A 25497-nucleotide genomic window follows, 5' to 3' on the forward strand; every position below is an offset into this window, starting at 1 on the left:
CCTCAGAGAAGGGTACAGTCCAGCCCACTTTTTCAACTAATCAACTAATCACCTTGTTACAGTATATGTTGTTGTTTACACTATACTATGGTTCATTGTGGGACAAGAGATCTGTTTTTCTGATCTAAGTTTTGGAAAGCGTGTGTGTGTCCATTTGATTGCACATATGTGATTTAGTACACCCACATGTCTAGTGGTATATAGTACAGTATCCTCAGGGTTCTAACCTCCAATCATTATTACTGTAAGTCAACCTCGTTTAAACAACAAAACCTTCAACAACACGAGAGAGAGAGAGAGAGAGAGAGAGAGAGAGAGAGAGAGAGAGAGAGAGAGAGAGAGAGAGAGAGAGAGAGAGAGAGAGAGAGAGAGAGAGAGAGAGAGAGATGTTTTGTATGGATCTGTCGGGACTTGTCTGAACTAGGGATTTCAAAACAAACACTGAACGGAAACATGGAAAACACTGGGGATGAAACCCCCCCCCCCCCCCCCCCCCCCCCCCCCCCCCCCCACACACACACACACACACACATGCTGTGGCAGATGAAGGGAGGCTGTGATTGGGGTTGAAGGGCCTGCTGACATGCCGTACCCTCAGATAATGAGGGAGGAAAAGAGAGGGGGAGGGGGAAGGGGGATAGAAGGAAAAACGAGTGGGAAGGTTGCTCTGGACAATGCAGATAATGGCATTGAGCCCGATTTACAGTGCATTCGAAAAGTATTCAGACCCCTTCCCTTATTCCACATTTTGTTGGTAACAGCCTAATTCTGAAATGTATTAAATAAAATAATAATCCTCATCAATCTACACACAATATAGCATAATGACAAAGCAAAAACAGGTTTTTTGCTAATTTATTAAAAGAAGAAATAACTTATTTCCATTAGAATTCAGACACTTTACTATGATTCTCAAAAATTAAGCTCAGGTGCATCCTGTTTTCATTGAGCATCCTTTGATTTGTTTCTATAATTGGATTGGAGTCCACCTGTGGTAAATTTAACTGATTGGACATGATTTGGAAAGGCACACACCTGTCTATATAAGGTCCCACAGTTGGCAGTGCATGTCAGAGCAAAACCCAAGCAATGCGGTCGAAGGAATTGTCTGTAGAGCTCCTAGACAGGATTGAGTCGAGGCACAGAACTAGGGAAGGTATTAAAAATGTCTGCAGCATTGAAGGTCCCCAAGAACACAGTGGCCTCCATCATTCTTAAATGGAAGAAGGTTAGAACCACCAAGACCCTTCCTAGCGCTGGCCGCCCGGGCAAAATGAACAACCGGGTGAGAAGGGCCTTGGTCAGCGAGGTGACCAAGAACCCGATGGTCACTCTGACAGAGCTTCAGAGTTCCTCTGCAGAGATGGGAGAACCTTCCAGAAGGACACCCATCTCTGGAGCACTCCACTAATCAGGCCTTTATGTTAGAGTGGCCAGACAGAAGACACTCCTAGGTAAAAGGCACATGACAGACCGTTTGGAGTTTGCCTAAAGGACTCTCAGGCCCTGAGAAACAAGATTCTCTGGTCTGATGAAACCAAAATTGAACTATTTGGCCTGAATGCCAAGTGTCACTTCTGAAGGAAACCTGCCACAATCCCTACTTGAGGTGGTGGCAGCATCATGCTGTGGTGATGTTTGTCAGCAGCAGGGACTGGGAAACTGTTCAGGATCAAGGGAAAGATGAACGGAGTAAAGTAGAGAGAGATCCTTGATGAAAACCTGCTCCAGCGTGCTCATGACCTCAGACTGGAAGGTTCACTTTCCAACAGGATAACGACCCTAAGCACAAAGCCAAGACAACGCAGGAGTGGCTTTGGGACAAGTCTTTGAATATCCTTGAGTGGCCGAGCCAGAGCCCGGACTTGAATCCGATCGAACATCTCTGGGGAGTCCTGAAAATAGCTGTCAAGTGACGCTCCTCATCCAACCTGACAGAGCTTGAGAGGATCTGCAGAGAAGAATGGGAGACTCTCAATGACGGCCTACCCCGGCCAAACCCGACGCTGATCCAATTGTGCGCCTCCTTATGGGACTCCCAATCACGGCCGGGATTCAAACCAGGTACTGCAGTGACGCCTCTTGCACTGAGATGCAGTGTCTTAGACAACTGCGCAACTCGGGAGCCCCAAATACAGGTGTGCCAAGCCTGTAGCGTCATACCCAAGAAGACTTGGATATGACGCCCAAGAAGACTTTGTTGAGGCGCTTCAACAAAGTAAATACTTATGTAAATGTCATATTTCAGTTTAAAAAAATGTATACATTTGCAAAAATGTCTAAAAACCTGTTTTTGCTTTGTCATTATGGTGTACTGTGTGTAGATTGATGAGAGAAAAAAACAGTTTAATACATTTTAGAATAAGGCTGGAAAAAATGGGGAAAGTCAAGGGTTGTGAATACTTTCCAAAAGCACTATACTGTAGCTATATGATACAATTAGGGAGGGGTGGAGATGGAAAGGAGGGATAGAGAAGAGAGGTGTTCTTACCTGTTTAGAAGAGATCTCCATACTCAGGATTGGAGTGGGAGTCTGGAGGAGAAAGAAACCATTATCTCCACTACACACACAAAGTCATACTTTAATACAGAGAACAGTTAGCTAATGAGTTCTGCTTGGGAAAAACCAAGCTCTCTTTCCTTCTACAGAGCTGACTTCATGTTAGGGAGGTCAACCAATAAGTCTGTGAATCAATGTGAGAAAAGGAACTCACTCTGTCTCTGTAATACTAAACGAACACACCATCGCTCCTCTCTGTACCCCTAGATCTACTGCTGTGTGTTTAGAATAGGACATTAATATTTCACTGCTGTTTGATGAGCTGACAACCCCTTGAGAGAAACAACTACAGTGTTTGTCTTCAAAAAGTTCACGTCAGGTTTAAACAGGCTTCGGGGAACAGAATTCACTTCCTGAGTGTGTTTCTAACCTGGAACACCTGGAGTTCCTCCAAAATCACCTCCTCAGTGGACCAGTTCTCCTGAGTGATGCTCACCACCTTCAGCACTGACCCAGCATCTGAACACACACATACACACACACACACATACATGAACACATACACACAGTGACCTTCTCGTTTGGAAACTTTCTATTGAGAGAGTTCTACTGAAATGGGACTATTGGCTCCAAACAGACTATGATGTTGTAGAGCTCTGAGCATTAGAGTAAAGATAAGGGGTTCATGGAGCTCATACACTGAAGATGATACCTACTGCAACCAAACACAGTCTCAAACATTCAAACAGACTTCAAACACATCAATATTAGAACAGAAAAAAATGATGTGGGTGTTAGTGTGCGTCTGAGCATGTGTGTGGATGTGTGTGTTGGAATCTCTCACCTGTACCCAGAAACATGATTTCATACTGTCCATCCTCAGCCATGACGCGGTCCACCACTATCTGTGTCAGTGCGTAGTCGACACGTACACGTGTGAACACGGGCCGGCCGTTCAGGGGGTAGACGGAGCGGAACATGAGTGGGTGGAAGCGGATGAAGCTGACCACCTCATCTGAGAAGTCCTTGGTGGTTTTTATCCTGGGGTCATACGTCTTACTGGGACACTGAGGAAGGAAGACACTGTCAGTTTCTGAAGAGAGATATCAAATAATGTGTCGTTTCAGAGACTAAATGAGATCAACTAACACAATTTATCTGGAGGTATTAGAGGGTAGTAGAAAGACCAGTCAAGATTAAGACAGTATGGATGTCTACCTTAAAGCAAATACTAACCTAGGTACCTACTGGTAAGACAGACATTTTTGGGATTCGCTGTCATTAAAGTGCTTGTCAAATTTTTCCAGGTTGGTCAGTGGCCTCTGTATAATAGGTATGTGGCACCCTCTGGCGGTGACGTGTGGTAATCCATTAAATTAAGTACATCTGGAGCACACAGTAATAAGCCATCACTTTATGGCCCTATGCTTGTTGCGCTCTCTCTCTCTCTCTCTCTCTCTCTCTCTCTCTCTCTCTCTCTCTCTCTCTCTCTCTCTCTCTCTCTCTCTCTCTCTCTCTCTCTCTCTCTCTCTCTCTCTCTCTCTCTCTCTCTCTCTCTCTCTCTCTCTCTCTCTCTCTCTCTCTCTCTCTCTCTCTAAACTAACCTTGAGGGGACATACAATTGATTCCCATTCAAAATCCTATTTTCCCTAACCGCTAAACCTAAACATAATTCTAACCTTAACTCTAAACCCCCTAGAAATAGGCTTTAACCTTGTGGGGAATGACAAAATGTCCCCATATGGTCAAATATTTAGTTTATTTACTATTATTTTGGGGAATTCTGGTCCCGACAAGTATAGTTCAGCATGTCCATAGCAGGGTAGTGTTTTTCATCATTAATCTTGTTCTGGAGGGAGCTCTAGCAGAGAAGTCACTAGCTGACAGTCAAAATGTCACATTTTAGTCATTAAGCAGAGGCTCTTATCCAGAGTGACTTACAGTAGTGAATGGTTACATTTTCATTTTTACTATTCCCCCATGGGAATCGAACCCACAACCCTGGCGTTGCGAGTGCCATGCTCTACCAACTAAACCACACAATGTCATGAAATCTGATTTTAAACCTAACCCTAACCTTAACCACACTGCTCACCATAACGCTTAACCCTAACCTTAAATTAAGACCAAAAACCAACAAAAAAATCATTCATTTTTACAATATAGCCAATTTTTACTTTGCAGCTGGTCCATCTAACAAAAATCACTCAGTTCTGCCTTAAGGACAAGACTCATCCCAATAAACGTCCACCTGCACACACACACACACACAGCCACAGTACCTCATGTTAATCAGTTCTACAAACACTGCATAACAGGACACATACGACGGTGATCACCGTGACGACTTAGTGACATCATCAAAGCTGCCCCCCAGACCGACGTTTATTATTGTTCATCAAGACTGAGACTGGGTAATATATCACACACCCTCACACACACACACACACACACACACACACACACACACACACACACACACACACACACACACACACACACACACACACACACACACACACACACACACACACACACACACACACACACAGACAAACACACACAGACAAACACACAGACAAACACTTGCATGCTTTCACATATAAACGTTGACTTCTGTCACACTCTCACAGACTATTAATTCATTATGTGCACAGGCACATGCAATAGATAGGTGTTTATTATTGTTAATCAGGACTGGTTCATACATCAGGATGGGGTCATATTGTAAGCCATTTAAGAGGGGTCTTTCTAAATAATCCTGGACAGAAACAATATTCAGTCTGCTTTCAGGCAGGAGGGAAATGGAGTGGGGTATGGTTAGTAGAGATGAGCGTGTTTGTTTGTGTACCGTTCCAGGGCGAGGGTAAGGTATTCTCCCCTCATATTCTACCCAGCGATGGTCAGGTCCCTCCTTGTGAGCGTAGGGTCCGTTGAACACAGCTCGTATGTCAGCCATGCTGTACACACACACCGCCGAGCCACGGAACACAGAGCTGGGGGAGAAACACAGTACAGTGTAGTAAGTTTATTATAGTGGGAGAAATCAGCTGACAGGTAGAGACATGTCTCAGTAAGGTATGGGGTAAGGTATGGTGTAAGGTATAGGGTAAGGTATGGTGTAAGGTATGGTGTACGGTATGGGGTAAGGTATGGGGTAAGGTATGGTGTAAGGTATGGTGTAAGGTATGGGGTAAGGTATGGTGTAAGCTAGGAATAAGGTATGGGGTAAGGTATGGTGTAAGGTATGGTGTAAGGTATGGTGTAAGGTATGGTGTAAGGTATGGGGTAAGGTATGGGGTAAGGTATGGGGTAAGGTATGGGGTAAGGTATGGTGTAAGGTATGGTGTAAGGTATGGGGTAAGGTATGGTGTAAGGTATGGGGTAAGGTATGGGGTAAGGTATCGTGTAAGGTATGGTGTAAGGTATGTGGTAAGGTATGTGGTAAGGTATGGGGTAAGGTATGGTGTAAGCTATGGGGTAAGATATGGTGTAAGGTATGGTGTAAGGTATGGTGTAAGGTATGGTGTAATGTATGGTGTAAGGTATGGTGTAAGGTATGGTGTAAGGTATGGTGTAAGGTATGGTGTAAGGTATGGTGTAAGGTATGGGGTAAGGTATGGGGTAAGGTATGGTGTAAGGTATGGTGTAAGGTATGGTGTAAGGTATGGTGTAAGGTATGGTGTAAGGTATAGGGTAAGGTATGGTGTAAGGTATGGTGTGCGGTATGGGGTAAGGTATGGTGTAAGGTATGGGGTAAGGTATGGTGTCAGGTATGGGGTAAGGTATGGTGTAAGGTATGGTGTAAGGTATGGGGTAAGGTATGGTGTAAGGTATGGTGTAAGGTATGGTGTAAGGTATGGGGTAAGGTATGGTGTAAGGTATGGGGTAAGGCATGGTGTAAGGTATGGTGTAAGGTATGTGGTAAGGTATGGTGTAAGGTATGGGGTAAGGTATGGGGTAAGGTATGGTGTGCGGTATGGGGTAAGGTATGGTGTAAGGTATGGTGTCAGGTATGGGGTAAGGTATGGTGTAAGGTATGGGGTAAGGTATGGTGTAAGGTATGGGGTAAGGCATGGTGTAAGGTATGGTGTAAGGTATGGTGTAAGGTATGGGGTAAGGTATGGGGTAAGGTATGGGGTAAGGTATGGGGTAAGGCATGGTGTAAGGTATGGTGTAAGGTATGTGGTAAGGTATGGGGTAAGGTATGGGGTAAGCAATGGGGTAAGATATGGTGTAAGGTATGGTGTAAGGTATGGTGTAAGGTATGGTGTAAGGTATGGTGTAATGTATGGTGTAAGGTATGGGGTAAGGTATGGTGTAAGGTATGGTGTAAGGTATGGGGTACTAAGAGTCATTTTACCTGGAGGTGGTGAAGATTCCATACACTACAGGGTTCTTCTCATCTCTAGTGGGAAGCATGAATATGTCCTCTACAACACATGCAAACACACACGCACACACACACACACACAAACATAAAAGTTAAGAATGTGGCATTTAGTGCGCATGCGTTGTGCGTGTGTCGACGTGGAAGCATGTCAGGTGTGCGTGTGTGTTTGTGTCTTACGGAGCTCGTCAAAGTGTGTGTCCACTCCTTCCGGTCCAGGGATGGAACACACCAGTCTGGCTTTGAGGAACGTCGTCCACTTATTGGTCAGACTCCTCAAACCTCCCACGTCATTCTGAAACACAACCACAACACAACCATAACACAACCACAGTCTGACACACAAATACAACTGAAATCGGGTTTAAAACCATAGTCCAAAGACCTGACATACTGTAACAAGCACAACACAATTGCACACCTTTTTACAGACCTTGAAATCCTAAACTCCAGTTTGAGACTAGTTTAAATAAACCCAGGTGAAGTTAGACACATGTCCCCGTTTAAATGTGATTATTCAACTGGCAGAGGAATGAGGCCTGCTCATTAACGGTAATGATGACGGCAGTCACAATAAACTGACAAAGGATGGAGAGAGGACTGAAAAAGGAAAATTACTGACAAGGAGAGAATATGGTAGAGGGATTTAGTAAACTTGAAGCAAGAAAAAAGGAGAGAAATAAAACCAAAAATAGAAAGATGAGGGAAGAAGAATTGAAGGTAAACTAGCTAGTTCATTAATTATGCAGATATTCTAATTAGCATATGTATACCCTTGGCTGAGTGCTCTTCACAAATAAACAGTGCTTTTCTCAGGGTTAGGGCAGGAGTACTCAAGTATATCTCAAGTACAGTGTCCCTTTATCCAGGACAAGGGCCCTAGACTTACCTCCCTATTACACTTGGCCTGGAGACTATCTTAAACAGACACACAATTATAAAAAACTGTTCGGATAATGGCTTTAGCGTTTTCTAAATGGGATTATCTTCAATCGAAGCTCTGTTATTTCATTTGTCCAGAGAGGAACCCCTCTATGGTCAGCTGTAGACACAGGAAAAGGAATCTCTCTCCTGCGTCACCAGCCTTACAGCTTACTCCCCAATCATAAACACCCCAAGTGCCTGTAACTGGGAATGTTGCAATAGAGCTTGGACATTTTATTGTGGGAAGATGTGGCGACATAACTCAGTACAGGGACAGTCTCCCCACTACCTAAAAAAAACACACCTCACATAGCTGGGAACTGAATCTCTTCTTCCAACAGCGGCCAGGAGCTTCCAATAGCAAGTCTGGGTCCAGACGTTTGTTCCAGCCAAGAAGTAACACACCTGATTCAAAGAAACCAACCTGCTGTAGTCACAGAACTACACTCAAAAAATCCTGCTGTTTTTACGATAACTTACTGGCAGACAGTTGCTTGTAAGTTACTGTAAAAAAGAAAAAAAGTACAGTATTTTACCGTAAATTTAAAAGAAACTTTGGCTTAACAGTACATTACTGCACACTTTACAGCAGGGGTCTTCAACATTTTCTTGCCCAGGGACCCCTATCATACGTTAGCACAAAAATAGCAAAATCTGGTCTTGTATTATCATCAGGTGAATGATAATGGCAAGGAGAAGTAATCAACATTTTAAAATGAATAGATTTGGTAGATCATAATTGGAGGAAGTGTAAACTCTAACATAGTCTATTATAGAGAAAGGTAACTCCAAACACATTTTTGCTAAGAGCAGCTGTTAGCTGTTAAGGCTAGGGGGTGCTGTTGTCACTATTTATGGAAATCGTGTAATCTTTGAAACGGCTTCCTACAAAATTCTTGATCGTACAATATGCATATTATTATTATTAATGGATAGAAAACAGTCTATAGTTTCTATAGGCGTTGAAATTTTGTCTCTAAGTGGAACAGAACTCATTCTACAGCAATTTCCCTGACATGGAGTCAGATTTCACACATTTTGGCCCCTGTTCTGGAGTCAGTTTTAAGGCCACTGTTATTCCTATGAGTATACGGACACTGCTTACGTCTTCCCCTGGAGGCCTTTACGTGATGACGCTTTGAATGGTATCGATTGCCCAATCACAGCCACTATAAATGAAAAAACCCTGTAGGTAGGAACTCTTTTCTTGGTGCGTCATGCGCGCGGAGGATACCGACCTACTGTTTTTCCAAGCATTAGTGTAGCCAGTTATATTTCTCCGGTCATATTTTTACTCGTTATAGGAGTTAAAAACATCATAAGGTAGTTAATTTAAAGCGTTTTATAGCAATTTATATCCGTTTAGTGCGATTTTGGGACATTTATTTCTGAGCCACTGTGAATCTCTGGGCACCGTTCCAGTTCATGCCGAACGCAATGTGCATTTCTGCATGGCAAGAGGACAGCTTTCGACCAAAAGACGATTAGACCCAAGAAAGGATTCTTTGACCAAGATTCTGATGGAAGAACAGCTCAAAGTAGGAACAATTTATTATGATAAATCGTGTTTCTGTCGAAAAATGTTAGTGGCTTAGGACGCCATTTTTTTTGACTTAGCTTCGCTTGGCGCAAACTGTATTGAAAAGTAAGGATAATTTAAAAAATGTAATTCCGCGATTGTATTAAGAATTAAATTGTCTATCAATCGCTGTCCACCCTATATTTTTTAGTCACGTTTATGAGTATTTATGTATACGACTAGATCACTGTCTAATATGGCGCACGACATATTCTGACCAGCTGGGCTACTTTTCTCATTGTCTAACCATGATTTTGGTGGCTAAATATGCACATTTTCGAACAAACTGTATATGTATGTTGTAATGTGATGTTACAGGAGTGTCATCTGAAGAATTCTGAGAAGGTTAGTGAAAAAATTAATATATTTTGGCGATGTTTACGTTATCGCTCTCTTTGGCTAGAATCAATGCTGGGGTAATGTTTGCACATGTGCTATGCTAATATAACGATTTATTGTGTTTTCGCTGTAAGACACTTAGAAAATCTGAAATATTGTCTGTATTCACAGGATCTGTATCTTTCGATTAGTGTATGCTGTGTATTTTTACGAAATGTTTGATGATTAGTAGTTAGGTAAACACGTTGCTCATTGTAATTATTCTAGTCCATTTGTGACGGTGGGTGCAATTGTAAACTATGACATCTACCTGAAATATGCACATTTTTCTAACAAAACCTATCCTATACCATAAATATGTTATCAGACTGTCATCTGAGGAGTTTTTTTCTTGGTTGGTGGCTATCAATATCTTAGTTTAGCCGAATTGGTGATAGCTACTGGTGTTGGTGGACAAAGAAAAAATGGTGGATTATGCTAATGTGTTTAGCTAATAGATTTACATCTTTACATATTGTGTCTTCCCTGTAAAACATTTAAAAAATCGGACATGTTGGCTGGATTCACAAGATCTGTGTCTTTCATTAGCTGTATTGGACTTTAATGTGTGAAAGTTAAATATTGAAAAAAAAAAATTTTTTTTAATTTCGCGGCTCTGCCTTTTCAGTGGGGGTGGGGGGGTGTGCCGCTAGCGGCACCCCGGGGCTAGACAGGTTAATCAAAGGTTAGCCATGTTTTGGCAAAAATTATTGTTCAAGTCAAGAAAGCTTACCACACACTTGCCACACTATTCACAGATGCTTTTACAAAGCCTATGTCAGATATACCAGTGTATTTGCACTCCAATTAGTGTAATTCAAAATGTATTTATTCTGTTGTTGCTGGTGATATTCATAAAAATATTGGAATAAAATCTTCTTTCTATTTTCGATGTTAAACCAATGTTTATTAGGAATTTACAGTAACATACTGTAACTTTTTTATAGTAATTTACAGGTAACTGGCTGCCAGTAAGATACCATAAAATCAATAGGATTATTTTACAGTGTAGAATGAGATTCTATTTCGACGGCTGTAGTTTCCATCTAGCCCCAAACAAGCCTGAGTAGAGCTGCCGCTGTATTGCTTCATTAATTCAGCTCCTTCAGAACCGTGAACATGGAAGGAGTAAGAGCTACAGGTAGGGGCTAGGGACTAGAGGTACAGTGCCTTGCAAAAGTATTGATCCCCCTTTGTGTTTTTCTTATTTTGATGCATTACAACCTGTAATTTAAATAGATTTTTATTTGGATTTCATGTGAAGGACATACACAAAATAGTCCAAATTGGTGAAATAAAAAAAACAACAATTCTAAATATTTGAAAACAGAAAAGTGGTGCGTGCATATGTATTCACCCCCTCTGCTATGAAGCCCCTAAATAAGATATGGTGCAAACAATTAACTTCAGGAGTCACATAGATAGTTAAATAAAGTCCACCTGTGTGCAATCTAAGTGTCACATAATCTGTCACATGATCTCAATATATATACAACTGTTCTGAAAGGCCCCAGAGTCTGCAACACCACTAAGCAAGGGGCACCACCAAGCAAGCGGCACCATGAATACCAAGGAGCTCTCCAAAGTTGTGGAGAAGTACAGATCAGGGTTGGGTTATAACAAAAATATCCGAAACTTTGAACATCCCACGGAGCACCATTACATCCATTATAAAAAAAATGGAAAGAATATGGCACCACAACAAACCTGCCAAGAGAGGGCCGTCCACCAAAACTCAAGGATCAGGCAAGGAGGGCATTAATCAGAGAGGCAACAAAGAGACCAAAGATAACACTGAAGGAGCTGCAAAGCTCCACAGTGGAGATTGGAGTATCTGTCCATAGGACCACTTTAAGCCGTACACTCCACAGACCTGGGCTATATGGAAGTGGCCAGAAAAAAAGCCATTGTTTAAAGAAAAAAATAATCAAACACGTTTGTTGTTCGCCGAAAGGCATGTAGGAGACTCCCCAAACATATGGAAGAAAGTACTCTGGTCAGATGAGACTAAAATTGTGCTCTTTGGCTATCAAGGAAAACGCTATGTCTGGCGCAAACCCAACACCTCTCATCACCCTGAGAACAACATCCCCACAGTAAAGCATGGTGGTGGCAGCATCATGCTGTGGGTATGTTTTTCATCGGCAGGAACTGGGAAACTGGTCAGAATTGAAGGAATGATGGATGGAGCTCAATACAGGGAAATTCTTGAGGGAAAACCTGTTTCAGTCTTCCAGAGATTTAAGACTTGGATGGAGGTTCACCTTCCAGCAAGACAATGACCCTAAGCATACTGTTAAAGCGTTAAAGTTAAAACACTTGGAATGACCTAGCCAAAGCCAAGACCTCACTCCAATTGAGAATCTGTGGTATGACTTAAAGATTGCTGTGCACCAACGGAACCAATCCAACTTGAAGGAGCTGGAGCAGTTTTGCCTTAAAGAATGGGCAAAAATCCCAGTGGCTGGATGTGCCAAGCTTATAGAGACATACCCAAGAGACTTGCAGCTGTAATTGCTGCAAAAGGTGGCTCTCCAATGTATTGACTTTGTTATAGTTATGCACACTCAAGTTTTCAGTTTTTTTTGTCTTATTTCTTGTTTGTTTCACAATAAAAATGATTTTTGCATCTTCAAAGTGGTAGGCATGTTGTGTAAATCAAATGATACAAAAACGTTAAAAGAAGAACGTTAAAAACGTTCACATGTGAAAATAAGGTATGCAGTTTTACTTGTGAAAAACATTCACATGTAAAAATCACATTTGCCTTTTCACATGTAAAACAACTCCACATGCGAAAATCTCACTTTCACATGTAGAATTGCAAGTTCACATCTAATTTGCAGTTTCATATGTGAAAAACTTTCACGTGATTATTTTTCACATCTGAACTAGCAAATCTAAGAAAACTCCACATTTACTCCACTGTTTGTGAACGAAGAAAATGTAAACAAACACTGTATAGCCTAAACACATGGTTCAAAGTATAATTTTGATATCATGGATGCATTTATAGTGTAGTTTATGGAGAGTGGTTGCATTTCTCGAGCCCCATCCCTCAGATTTCTGACAAAACTGTTGTGGGGAAACACTTTGTTCATGTTTAAATGAAGGATTGCCACTAGAAACACCTTTAATAGAGTCATAGTGTTATTATATGATGCAATCCTCTAGTGAGGGAGTTACTTTTGTGTCATTAATATCAAGTAAAGCTTCTGAAGTCGAGAACAAAACGCTTAGTATTGCAAACAAAAAGAATGATATTGAAAGCAAAACATAAACCCAAAGGTATTGTTAGCAAAACAAAATATTGTATTGTATTGTATATAAACACATTTAATGTGGGAGAAAATTAATTGTAAATGGATGCAAAAAAGTTGTTTTCAGTCATAAAAAAAACGCCTCCCTCTTTCCTGCAATTCTCCCTATCTTTGGTTCTGTTGCCCTGACCTTAGATTTCACTGCCTTTTTTTCTAGTTGCAAGGTTTTGCACATTCATTCCAGCAACATAGCACCCTGCATCCCACTGCTGGTTTACTCTGAAGCAGAGCAAGGTTGATCCTGGTTGCTTCCTGGATGTTAGACCATTTGTAGCTGGAAGTGGTGAAAAGTCATTGTCTGGGGAGAAACACATCTGAGTTGTCCACACATGTATGAAAACCATGTGTTTTTCACATAATTTTTTTTATTGTCTTTTTTTGTAAGGGCATACTTAATTCATACACCTCAACTGCTGTCCTGGGACCTGACATTAGGCTGCCCTGTCAGCCAGACACAAAGAGAGGTTCAACTTTAATTTACCCACTTTGACAGCAGTGGTCCGCTCCTCTGACAGCAGTGGTCCGCTCCTCTGTCAGCAGACTACACAAGAGGAATGTACCAGGAAGTATCCTCCCAGGGGGGTTTAAGTATATCTGTGGGAGAAGCTAGCTCTATAGCAGTGGACACAGATCTATCACTGTACATGCGCCCTGTTAGATGTCGGTCCTCCTCTTCGCCCCTTCCCTGACATCTCCCCAAACCATCCCTCACTCCTCACCATTCTTTCACCATTCTACACCACTCTCCTCTCTCACCTTGCAGACGCGTGCTACACGGGACAGGACACTCTTATCGCTCCTGTCGCGTGATGACTCTCGGAAGAAGAAGTAGATCTTGTCATCATCTGGGTTGTAGGTGTCGGACACAGGGTGAGCTGATATAAACCTGGCCTCTAGAGAGAAAGAGAGAGAGAGAGAGAGAGAGAGAGAAATAGAAAGAGAGAGAGAGAGAAAGAGAAAGAGAGATAAAAGAGAAAGAGAGAGAGAGAGTTATAAAAGCAACATTGTTCATTTCCAGCCTGACCCTATCGACACAGCGGAGCGTCTTTTAGAAGTTAGAGTTAGCACGCGCCTCAGTCTCCTCGGAGCACCCTGATTTATGAACGTTAAAATACCTCCAGACAGAGCCATGGAACAGAGGAAAGGAACTAGACAGAGTGAGAAAGAAAGAGCCGTGATCTGGGTGTTACAGTAACATGACATCAACCCTGGAAACTAACCGAAGCCTCTGGGTGGATTCCTTAAAATAGTCCAATGTAGGCCTGCTCACACACACACTACACATAGTCACTGTTACTGTACGTTAGCTAAGACTGTACGTTAGGTAAAACCTCTGACACATGCGTACACAGTGACAGCACGCCTCTAGAGATCTCCCTCACACCCTGCCCCTGGCTCTGAAATGTGGTGAGTGTGTGTCAGGAGTTGGAAACTGGTGACATCTTTTGATCCGTGAGAAACGTAGACGAGAGTGATTCCTAGAATAGACAGAGAGGAGTGTTTATCATAGAATAGTGCTTGTAGTGTGTGTATGTAGACCAGGGACCTGTGAACTGTGACACTGTAAATCCCCTAGTAGGTACAGTACGTATGCCCTGTACAGTAGGTGTGGTGTCTATAGTGTGGAACTCGTGTAAAAGTCATAAATGAATAACTGGACTGTTTGCTTTGGGCAGGAATGCCAATAACCTCCCTCAAGCCTAAAATGAGAACACAAAGCAGCTCTGTGTATCAATGGAGACTGGGAAGTGAAACACTCAATGACAAAACTAGCCTGTGAATGAACTCACCTGCTTCAACCAATCCTTATGTACCGATACTGAGAGGAAGGATGTATTCTAAAGAACCAGGCCAACAGTTACTGAGATATAATGTCATGCCACAACGAATGGCTCTACAAGCTGATAATTCACAGCTCTACAATATGCGTGTGTGTGTTTGTGTGTATGTTGTGTGTATGCACAGCAAATTGTCAAGTGTTGATTTTTCAATGTAACATTTGTAGTGTTGATTCGGGAGTTACAATCACTCTATAAGAGTGTAAAATAACCCCCAGTGTTGGTGTTAATAACCAGAGTTATTGTTTTACACTTTGGAGAGTAAAACAGTCCCATCAAAACTACACCCATCATTACCATATTCTCCTGCATGCTCTAGTGCAGGTCAATTTTCTTTTAAGATTTTTTAAATATCTGTGCTTTTGTATTGATTGATTGATTGGTTGATAAATGTTATACCACACAAATATAAATAACATACATTTTTCTAAACTAATCCAATCGGTTAGTTATATTTATTGCGTTAGTTACTGAAATGGTTGTTCCAGGTTAAATGGTTTAGATAGCCTTCTTATCAACTTTCCTAACCCTGAGAGTCATTCTGAATGCAGGTTGTGGGTGAATAAACTGTTGGATATCAAAACTCTGGCTGGATTCCAATAGGATTTACACATCACTTTGCATGCCAGCTTAATGTGACTTACAGGCCTGATGTGGCCTGTAAACCAGGAGTTTCATAACACCACCGAGTTAGGGTAAAACTAGGCCATCAAAGTAAGGCCTTGGTGATGACTATTCAGTGCTTGTTTTCTTACATAAGCTAAAATTGTAGTGAACAGTGTAGAATATAATACTTGCCCTGATATCCACTAGATAACAGAACCACAAAGTCTAAACAGCTTTTTTGACAGCAGATGCCTGCCCGGTGGGAGAAATCAAAAGGAGAATATCACAGCCAATCACAACACTGGCGGATAAGTAATACTGTGAAACACATCATTTTACTATTACTGCAGATTTATTATGGACATTTTCTGAAATTACAATGCAAAAATGAAAAACATAACAATGTGTAGCACCTTTAATTTCCAGCCCCTAATATCATGCTTGGACAACCTGGGATACAAATGCTAGTTGGTGGCATTGCTATTTGGCAGTCTTGGCCACGTACATAGGCTTATGGTATGTGGCCTTCAGATTGCAGGCCTGTTTAAGGGTAGAGCAAATCAACTGGCTAGGTACTGTCTCAACAGTTATGGGCAGGAGAAAGTGTGGAGGAGAAGGTGCTTTTTGTTTCCTTAATAAAGATGCAATATGTCACTTTTTGGGCGACCGGACCAAATTCACATTGAAATTAGAGTTATAGATCTGTCTTTGTCATTGAAAGGAAGTCTAAGAAGTGGTAGATCAGTTCTTTGTGCACCTTTTTCCATGCCTACACTTCTTAAGTTGAGTTTTTGTGGTTTTTACTTTTGGTTTTGTACACTAGTTTCAAACAGCTGAAAAAATATATTTTTGGTTTTGGAAAACATATTTGACAGCGGTTTAGATGGTAAAATGATTCTCTACACTAAACGTGCTTATTTTGTCACATAACCTGAAATTAGACAAACTACTAGAATATTAGCAACCATGAAATGCTGGAGTGATTTATTCATAGATTTCTACATAGTGCATCTTCAACAACCTTTGAATTGTTTGAATCCTTTATGATGTAATGTTATTTGTGGATTCAAATTAAGTATTTACAATGTGTGTGTGTGTGTGTGTGTGTGTGTGTGTGTGTGTGTGTGTGTGTGTGTGTGTGTGTGTGTGTGTGTGTACCGTTGATCCAGTAGTCCTCTGAGATCTCAGTGCGTATATAGTGCTGGTCAGGGGGCGGGCCCAGGGAGCGGGTGAAAGTTGTGTCTTTACCCAGGAAGTCTGATGCTGTGCCCGCATACAGGAATTGATCTGCAACCAATCAGACAAAAGGAGAGTTAGGCCTGGACCAATGATGATGAGGGTCAAGTAAAACTGTAAATGTGAACCTATTAGAGTAACCAGCTCAACTCAGATAAAAAGGAAGAAAGCAAACCTAAACAAAAACAATTAGTCAATCGCTCTAAAATGTCCGTCATGCTTTCAGTGATATGACATTCTTTGGCATAACCAGATTTCTGAAAGACGATATGCGGAGCAAATGTTTCAATGATTCTAGCCTTGCCAAAAATATTTCTAATAATTTAGGAGTTGGCTTAGTAGATGACAATGTCTTTCTTACCTCATCGTAACAACACACACACACACACACACACACACACACACACACACACACACACACACACACACACACACACACACACACACACACACACACACACACACACACACACATACACACACACACACACACACACACCCTGGGGATAGCAGAGAGTATCTTGAGGGAGATACTATGTGAGTCAGAGTGTTTATAGTTCCATGCCAAGTATCATTGTTTATTACATTCAGACAAAATTCTTCCTACAGGAGGGCTTTGCTTTTTATTGTAGAGGGGTTTTGAACACCAGGACATGAGGGAGAAGTAGTTAGGGCTGAATGCGGGTGTAGAATGGTGTCAGGGTGGGGCTGAGGTACCGTCAGTAGGTCTAGGTTAGTAAAAAGAGGAAATTATGATGGGGCGTAGTCTGACCTGTGAGTACAGAGGTGAAAGGTTGCCTGGGGTCGTAAGGACATTTCAGCCTCCCAGACTCCACTGTACCGGACAACAACTGGAACACACCCTCCTGAAGAGAAAGAGAGAGACTGTGTAAGTAAGCAGTGTGTGCTGTGTGTGTGAGTGTGTGTGTTCTCCCCGACTCTACCTCTCTGCGTCCTGAGATCTCAATGAAGGCACACATGGGGTGGAAGGCTCCTGTCCCACAGGTATACAGATGGGTGTGGTTATAGTTGTGGAGCACACGCACAAAATTGCCACACTCCAACTGAGAGTAAGAAGAAAGGAAGCAGGAAGAGGAAGATATTTTTGGAGTGTAATTTTTTACCTGAACAGTGATTTTATTGTCAATGTGAATGAAACAAGGCTTCAGGCTTTGTCCAGATTGTACTCACATGAGCATTCTTGCCGGCCAGTTTACACATCTCAACTCTGTCTCTGGGGGCTGGCCAGCTGATCTGGGAATAGATGGACAGGGAGGTTTACATGACAGACAACACACCGCAAAATATACCACTGATCCTGCATCAGAACCACACAACTCAAGACATAAGAACAAAGCATAACGCATTGAACCCTGAGAGGAAATGCATGTCAATCAGACAGGAGTCAGCCTGTCCTAACAGTGATCTTAAGGGGGGATAATGTTCTGTGTCCCTTGTACTGTACGTATACTGTATGTAGCTGATGTTCATACAAGTGTTATAACTGGCTTATTTTCTTAGCTTGTTCACCCCGAACCCGCTCCCAAGGAGCGACATCACTGGGGTTACACCCCCCCACACACACATATACACGCACTTACGTCAGCGTAATAGGATTCCATAATATTGCCTCGCTCCATGGAATTCATACAAGTCTTATGATTTGAGTACACAGTACATTATAGTACAGTATAGTTATTTCAGGTCTGGGCAAGAGAGGATTTTGTCTTGAGCTGGATTTGAGAAACCCAGTGACATAAATCCTATACCACCAATCAATCCATGCATTCGTTTCACAACGGCAGGATTGGGTCACACTTGACTTCACAATCTGCAATGTACCTGGTATTCACTTAGAACTCGGCATATCATGTGGTTACTTGTTATTAACTTTGGAATTCATTGCAATAGGTACCATTTTTGCAACAGGTACCACTTTGTCGCAGGTAAGTAAGGATCATGTTGAATTCCATTGAACCCATAGTGCAATTTCAATGTAGTCATGGTTGTAAATATCGTGTTCTTACCAGCTGAAACAGGACAGTAAGATGTGTTGCAAAAGAAGGAAAATGAGACACACCTGTAAATGTGCACTCTGTGTGTTGTCTGATTGTCTAATGTTCTGTCTATCTTATTCCTAGATCTACACTGAGTATACCAAACATGTTCACCTCAGAACAGCCTCAAATAGTCGGGGCAAGTGACATCAATAAGCGATCATATCTTTGACCTGGATTCAGTCAGTCTATGTCATGGAAAGAGCAGGTGTTCTTAATGTTTTGTACACTCATATTCACACAGCTCTACCACAGAATAATCTAGTCTAACTATCTGGCCAGCATCAGTATCAATGACCAGAAATCAACAGTTATAGAGCAGCACTCAGACTTACAACAACCCGATAAAGATCAAAGAAACTTGATTCGGTCTGGCGCAGGGATCAAGCACAGCTGCATAAACAAACAGTCACCTCTACAACGGCAAATACAATGAGTATGTCAAACACTAGGAGCACCTTCATAATATTTAGTTGCACCCTCCACTTTGAAATCAGAACAGCCTCAATTCGTAGGGGCATGGAGTCTACAAGTTGTCGAAAGTGTTCCATAGGGATGCTGGCCCATGTTGACTCAAAAGCTTCCCACAGTTGTGGCAAGTTGGCTAGATGTCCTTTGGGTCGTGGACAATTCTTGACACACACGGGGTACTGTCGAGCGTGAAAAACCCAGCAGCATTGCAGCTTTTGACACAAACGGGTGCCTGACACCTACTATCATACCCCGTTCAAAGGCACTTAAATCATTTGTCTGGCCCATTCACTCAATGTCACATGCACACAATCCATGTCTCAAATGTCTCAAGTCTTAAAAATCATTCTTTAACCTGTCTTCTCCCCTTCATCGACACTGATTGAAGTAGATTCAATAAGGGATCATCGTTTTCAACTGGATTCACCTGGTTAGTCTACAGTATATCATGGAAAGAGCAGGCGTTCTTAATGTTTTGTATACTGAGTATATGTGTCCTATTTGCAGCTGTGTGTGTGTGTGTGTGTGTGTGTGTGTGTGTGTGTGTGTGTGTGTGTGTGCGTGCGTGCGTGCGTGCGTGCGTGCGTGTCTGGTCAAAGTCAAGGTCAGCAGGTTGACAGTCTGATAGACAGACAGAGCACTGTGTTAATTGACTGGTGCTAATTCCATCCACTCTACAAACTCTGCCCACTACTACAATACATCACTGATTACGCTGCATTCCTCACAGATCCACTCCACATAGCTGTGTCAGTAGTCATGCGGAAGATTTGTAGCACAAGCACAGTCAGGTTTAAATGACTACTTAAACTTGGTATTTGGAATTTTATTAGGATCCCCATTAGCTGTTGCAATAGCAGCAGCTACTCTTCCTGGTGTCCACACAAAACATGAAACATAATACAAAACATCAATAGACAAGAACAGCTCAAGAACAGAACTACATATATTTCTTTAAAAGGCACACGTAGCCTACATGTCAATGCACACACACAAACTATCTAGGTCAAATAGGGGAGAGGCGTTGTGCTGCGAGGTGTTGCTTTATCTGTTTTTTGAAACCAGGTTTGCTGTTTATTTGAGCAATATGAGATGGAAGGAAGTTCCATGCAATAAGGGATCTATATAATACTGTACGCCTTCTTGTATTTGTTCTGGATTTGGGGACTGTGAAAAGACCCCTGGTGGCATGTCTGGTGGGTTAGGCGTGTTTGTCAGAGCTGTGTGTAAGTTGACTATGCAAAAGATGTGGGATTTTCAACACATTAATGTTTCTTATAAAAAGAAGAAGAGATGCAGTCAGTCTCTCCTCAACTCTTAGCCAAGAGTGACTGTCATGCATAGTATTTATATCAGCCCTCTGATTACAATTAAGATAAAAACATGCCACTCTGTTCAAACTTGCACTGCCTTTCTTTCTTTCATTTTTTTATTTTTTGCATGAATACAATTGCTCACTGTTCGATTGTTGGCATTTCCTGCCTAAGTTTGCCCACGTTGCCAATGAAATAACCACAAAAATAATTGGTAACATCAAATGGTTTTGTGATGAATAAGCCATCTGATGTGGATCTGATATGGATGATCTTGTTCCTGTAGTGTTTGTAAACACCCTGGTAGGTTGGTTAATAACCTGAACCAGATTACAGGCAATGGTTACAGTAAGAAGCTTCCTCTTGAGTTGACAGCTTGATGAAAACCAGTTAATATTCAGGTCCCCAAGAAAGTAGACCTCTCTGTTTACATCACATACACTATCAAGCATTTCACACATACTATTTGGATACTGACTGTTAGCACTTGGTGGCCTATAGCAACACCCCAAAAGAAAAGGCTTTAGATGTGCCAAGTGAACCTGCAACCACAACACTTCAATAACACTTGGAATAAGATCTTCTCTAAGCATTACAGGGATATGGCTCTGAATATACACTGCAACTCCTCCCCCATAAGCATGTCTGTCTCTTCTATAGATGTTTTATCCTTTTTTACTACTGATGTTTCATCAAATTAATTATCTAAGTGAGTCTCAGAAATGGCTAATATATGAATGTTATCTGATGTTAGCAAGTTATTGATTTCATGAACCTTATTTCTAAGGCTACACATATTAATATGGGGTATTTTCATCCCTTTCCTGGGTAGCTTATTAGAGATATACATAATACTGAAAAGAGCAGACAAAGCAAGAGAAAAAAAATATACATTCAGCAGTCCATTAATCAATTGGTGTGTGTGTGTGTGTGTGTGTGTGTGTGTGTGTGTGTGTGTGTGTGTGTGTGTGTGTGTGTGTGTGTGTGTGTGTGTGTGTGTGTGTGTGTGTGTGTGTGTGTGTGTGTGTGTGTGTGTGTGTCCTGCAGGGTTGAGGCTACGAACCAATAGGCTTAGCTCAGATATAATGATTGGAAACTAAATCTAGTATCTAGTAATGAGTTCTTGGAACATACTGTACATACAGGGCCTATAGAAAGTCTACACTCCCCTTGGATTTCTTCACTTTTTATGGTGTTACAAAGTGGGATTAAAATGGATTTAATTGTCACGATCTACACAACATTTTTAACATGTTTTAAAGATGAATGAAAAATCAAACACTAATACACATTGATTAGTTAAGTATTCACCCCCTTGAGTAAATAAGAAAAACCTTTAGCAGCGATTACAGCTGTGAGTCTTTTTGGGTAAGTCTAATAAGAGCATTGCACACCTGTATTGTGCAATGTTAGTCATTATTATTTTCAATTTCTTTAATCTCTGTCAAGGTGTTTGGGATCATGGCTAGACAGCAATTTTCAATTATTAACTTGACCATGCTTAAAGAGATATTAAAGAGATATTCCATGTCTGATTTGTTATTGTTACCTATCTACCAATCACTGTCAATCTATGTAGTTTAATCTGTGCTTGACATTCAATACTTGACTAAGGGACATTACAGATGTTGTATGTATGGGGGATAGAGGAAGTGGTATCTCCTTTGACATTATGGAATATGCTGTGTAGATCAATGGAAAAAAATACAATGGAATCTATTTCAATCCCACTTTTTAACACAACAAAATGTGAAAAAAGTTCCAGGGGGTGTTTACCTCCAACCTATAGGCACTGTAGCTGGGCCTATTGGAGAGAGTTGGGTGATTCCCTGCGTGAGTGTGCATGTCTGAGGTGTGGCAGTTTGTGTCTGCATGGGGTTATAGCTAGTCAGCTGTTAAGACTTGAGTTCTGCCCAGGGCTTTCCTTCTTTCTGCTGGAGAGAGATACTATACTGTCTCCTATAGGTCCGGCTCATACCCTTTTTGTATAATCAGGCCAAATTATACTGTGTTGGCTTAGATATTTTTATTTCTATTTTGTCCTTTCCCGCACAATTACATTTATCTAGCTATTTGGATAAAGATTGCACCCCCAAATTCCCTGCATAATTAAAATAAATGGTTCTCCAGAAAGGTTGCAGGTGCAGCATACCTTCCTGGGGGCTCTACTGAGGTGGTCAGGGTCCAGTAGGTAAACTGAGTCTCTGGTTCCCAGCAGCAGCCTGCCTCTCTCCTCATCCAACAACACAGAGTGGGAATGGAGACCATCAGTAGGACTCAGGAACACTGATACACTACCACTCTGGACCAGCTCTGAGAGAGAGAGAGAGAGAGAAAGAGAGAGAAAGAGAGAGAGAGTGTTAGGGTCAAAACATACACAAGAATGCATGCAGACTTTCATACACATATTCTGATGCATGGAACAAGTTTGGTTTGGTTCATCAAGACTTCATAGAATACACTTAGTTTAATGAACCGGGAAACTATAAGCATAGTTGGGAGAGACTTTTTCTAGACAGAGACAGGTTGTGTGTTGAAACAGGTCATGGATGCCTGCATGTCTTGGCATGAGCTGAAACTTTCTAATCACTTGTCTCACTATTCAACACCTTAACTGAATGAAGAGAGTAAAAATCCTTCTGTGCATGCATGCGTGTGTGTGTGTGTGTGTGTGTGTGTGTGTGTGTGTGTGTGTGTGTGTGTGTGTGTGTGTGTGTGTGTGTGTGTGTGTGTGTGTGTGTGTGTGTGTGTGTGTGTGTGTGTGTGTGTGTGTGTGTGTGTGTGTGTGTGTGTGTGTGAGAGAGAGAGAGAGAGAGAGAGAGAGAGAGAGTTGCTGTCATGGCTCATCACCTCTCCTACACACACACAGAGACTTTAGAATGCAGACTGACAGAAAGAGAAGCTAATGCATGGGCACGCTACACTTACATTACAAAAAGGGCATAATGAGATATTACAGTGGGTTTTATCTTAAGACAGTAAAAGTGTTAAAGACACCAGGATAAACTGACCTCGACCCACAGTGTTACTGACTTGTTGTAGATGGAGAAGGAGATGAGGAAGAGTGGGTTTGGCCTCAGTCGCCGCCATACCTGCATCATTATCAATAACCCACTATCACCATTGTAACAGATCCCTGTCACCCCAACATATCCACACCTATACATCATCCATCATCATCTTCACTAAATCTCCAGACGGTTAAACCTGACCATTAAACTGATGTCACATGTCTGTCAAGACTAGGTTTAGATTAGACCCTGATCAAAGTTACAGTTTGAGTTCCAGTGGGGGAAGCCTTCTGAATAGCTCCCATACATACATATATTACTCCCATACATACATATATTACTCCCATACATACATATATTAAACCATGCACATCAATGCCTGCCCTCCACCCCTGAATATCTCCTGCTCATCCATGAATACTTTCTTCTAGAGTGAGTGGAGCTTCAGAGACAGACCAGCGAGAGGTATGTATGCATGTCTTAACCATATCCATTCACCTGTCTCTAACCTATCTAATCTCCCCATAGGTTAAATGCAGTTAGAAGCATGATGTTATGCACCACATACAATACCATTATTCCTCTACCAAATATTTACATTTGGCACTATGCATTTGGGCGGGTAGCGTTCTCCTGGCATCCGCCAAGTTCGTTGGACTGCCAGATGGTGAAGCATGATTCATCACTCCGGAGAATGCATTTCCACTGCTCAAGAGTCCAATGGCGGAGAGGTTTACACTCCAGCCGACGTGTGGCCTTGCGCATCTTGATCTTAGGCTTGTGTGGGGCTGCTCGGCCATGGAAACCCATTTCATGAAGCTCCCGACAAACAGTTATAATGCCGACGTTGCTTCCAGAGGCAATTTGGAACTCGGTTGTGAGTGTTGCAACCAATGATTTTTACACGCTACGCGCTTCAGCCAGAGGCAGTTTGGAACTTGGTAGTGAGTGTTGCAACTGAGGATTTTTACACCCTACGCACTTCAGCACGTGTGGCCTACCACTACTTGTCTGAGCTGTTGTTGCTCCTAGATGTTTCCACTTCACAATAACAGCACTTACAGTTGAGCGGGGTACCTCTAGTAGGGCAGAAATGTGATAAACAGACTTGTTGGAAAGGTGGCATCCTATGACGGCGCTACTTTGAAAGTCACTGAGCTCTTCAGTAAGGCCATTCTACTGTCAATATTTGTCTATGGAGATTGCATGGCTGTGTGCTCGATTGTATAAACCTGACAGCAACGGGTATGGCTGAAATAGCCGGATATACTAATTTGAAGGGATTTCCACGTACTTGTGTATATTTTAGTGTATGTTACGTTTGGTATGGTATGGGGCGGCAGGTAGCCTAGTGGTTAGAGCGTTGGGCCAGTGTAACAGTATAACTTTAAACCATCCCCTCGCGAACCAGGGACCCTCTGCACACATCAACAACTGACACCCACGAAGCGTCGTTGCCCATCGCTCCACAAAAGCCGCGGCCCTTGCAGAGCAAGGGGCAACCCTACTTAATGTCTCAGAGCAAGTGACGTAACTGATTGAAATGCTACTAGCGCGTACCCGCTAACTAGCTAGCCATTTCACATCCGTTACACTAGTAACCGAAAGGTTGCTAGATTGAATCCCTGAGCTGACAAGGTAAAAATCTGCCGTTCTGCCCCTGAGCAAGGAAGTTAACCCACTGTTCCTAGGCTGTCATTGTAAATAAGAATTTGTTCTTAACTGACTTGCCTAGTTAAATAAAAATGTATTTGTGGATGTATATTATCAATTTCCTATGATGCAGTATGTTATGAAATTGCAATACGTATGATATGTTATAGTTAAGTGTTAGGGGAAGAGTTAGCTAACATGCTTAGTAGTTGCAAAGTAGC

At 41.9% G+C, this 25497-nt stretch overlaps 1 protein-coding gene across 1 annotated transcript in view; it reads right to left on the reverse strand.

The window, feature by feature from the left end:
- The window catches only part of LOC129867006 (semaphorin-3D-like), a 70425-nt gene that overhangs the window by 16907 nt on the left and 28021 nt on the right, over positions 1-25497 (reverse strand). Inside the window, exons 3-14 of the mRNA XM_055940092.1 lie at positions 22765-22925; positions 17963-18025; positions 17716-17835; positions 17544-17637; positions 16694-16822; positions 13848-13984; positions 7071-7185; positions 6864-6933; positions 5352-5496; positions 3345-3567; positions 2931-3019; positions 2492-2533 (exon numbers count right to left, since the gene is read on the reverse strand). Coding sequence (XP_055796067.1) covers positions 2492-2533; positions 2931-3019; positions 3345-3567; positions 5352-5496; positions 6864-6933; positions 7071-7185; positions 13848-13984; positions 16694-16822; positions 17544-17637; positions 17716-17835; positions 17963-18025; positions 22765-22925 — 1388 coding nt within the window. The remainder of the gene's footprint in view (positions 1-2491; positions 2534-2930; positions 3020-3344; positions 3568-5351; positions 5497-6863; positions 6934-7070; positions 7186-13847; positions 13985-16693; positions 16823-17543; positions 17638-17715; positions 17836-17962; positions 18026-22764; positions 22926-25497) is intronic.

This window comes from Salvelinus fontinalis, chromosome 12, assembly GCF_029448725.1.
Source record: "Salvelinus fontinalis isolate EN_2023a chromosome 12, ASM2944872v1, whole genome shotgun sequence".
Lineage (NCBI taxonomy): Eukaryota > Metazoa > Chordata > Actinopteri > Salmoniformes > Salmonidae > Salvelinus > Salvelinus fontinalis.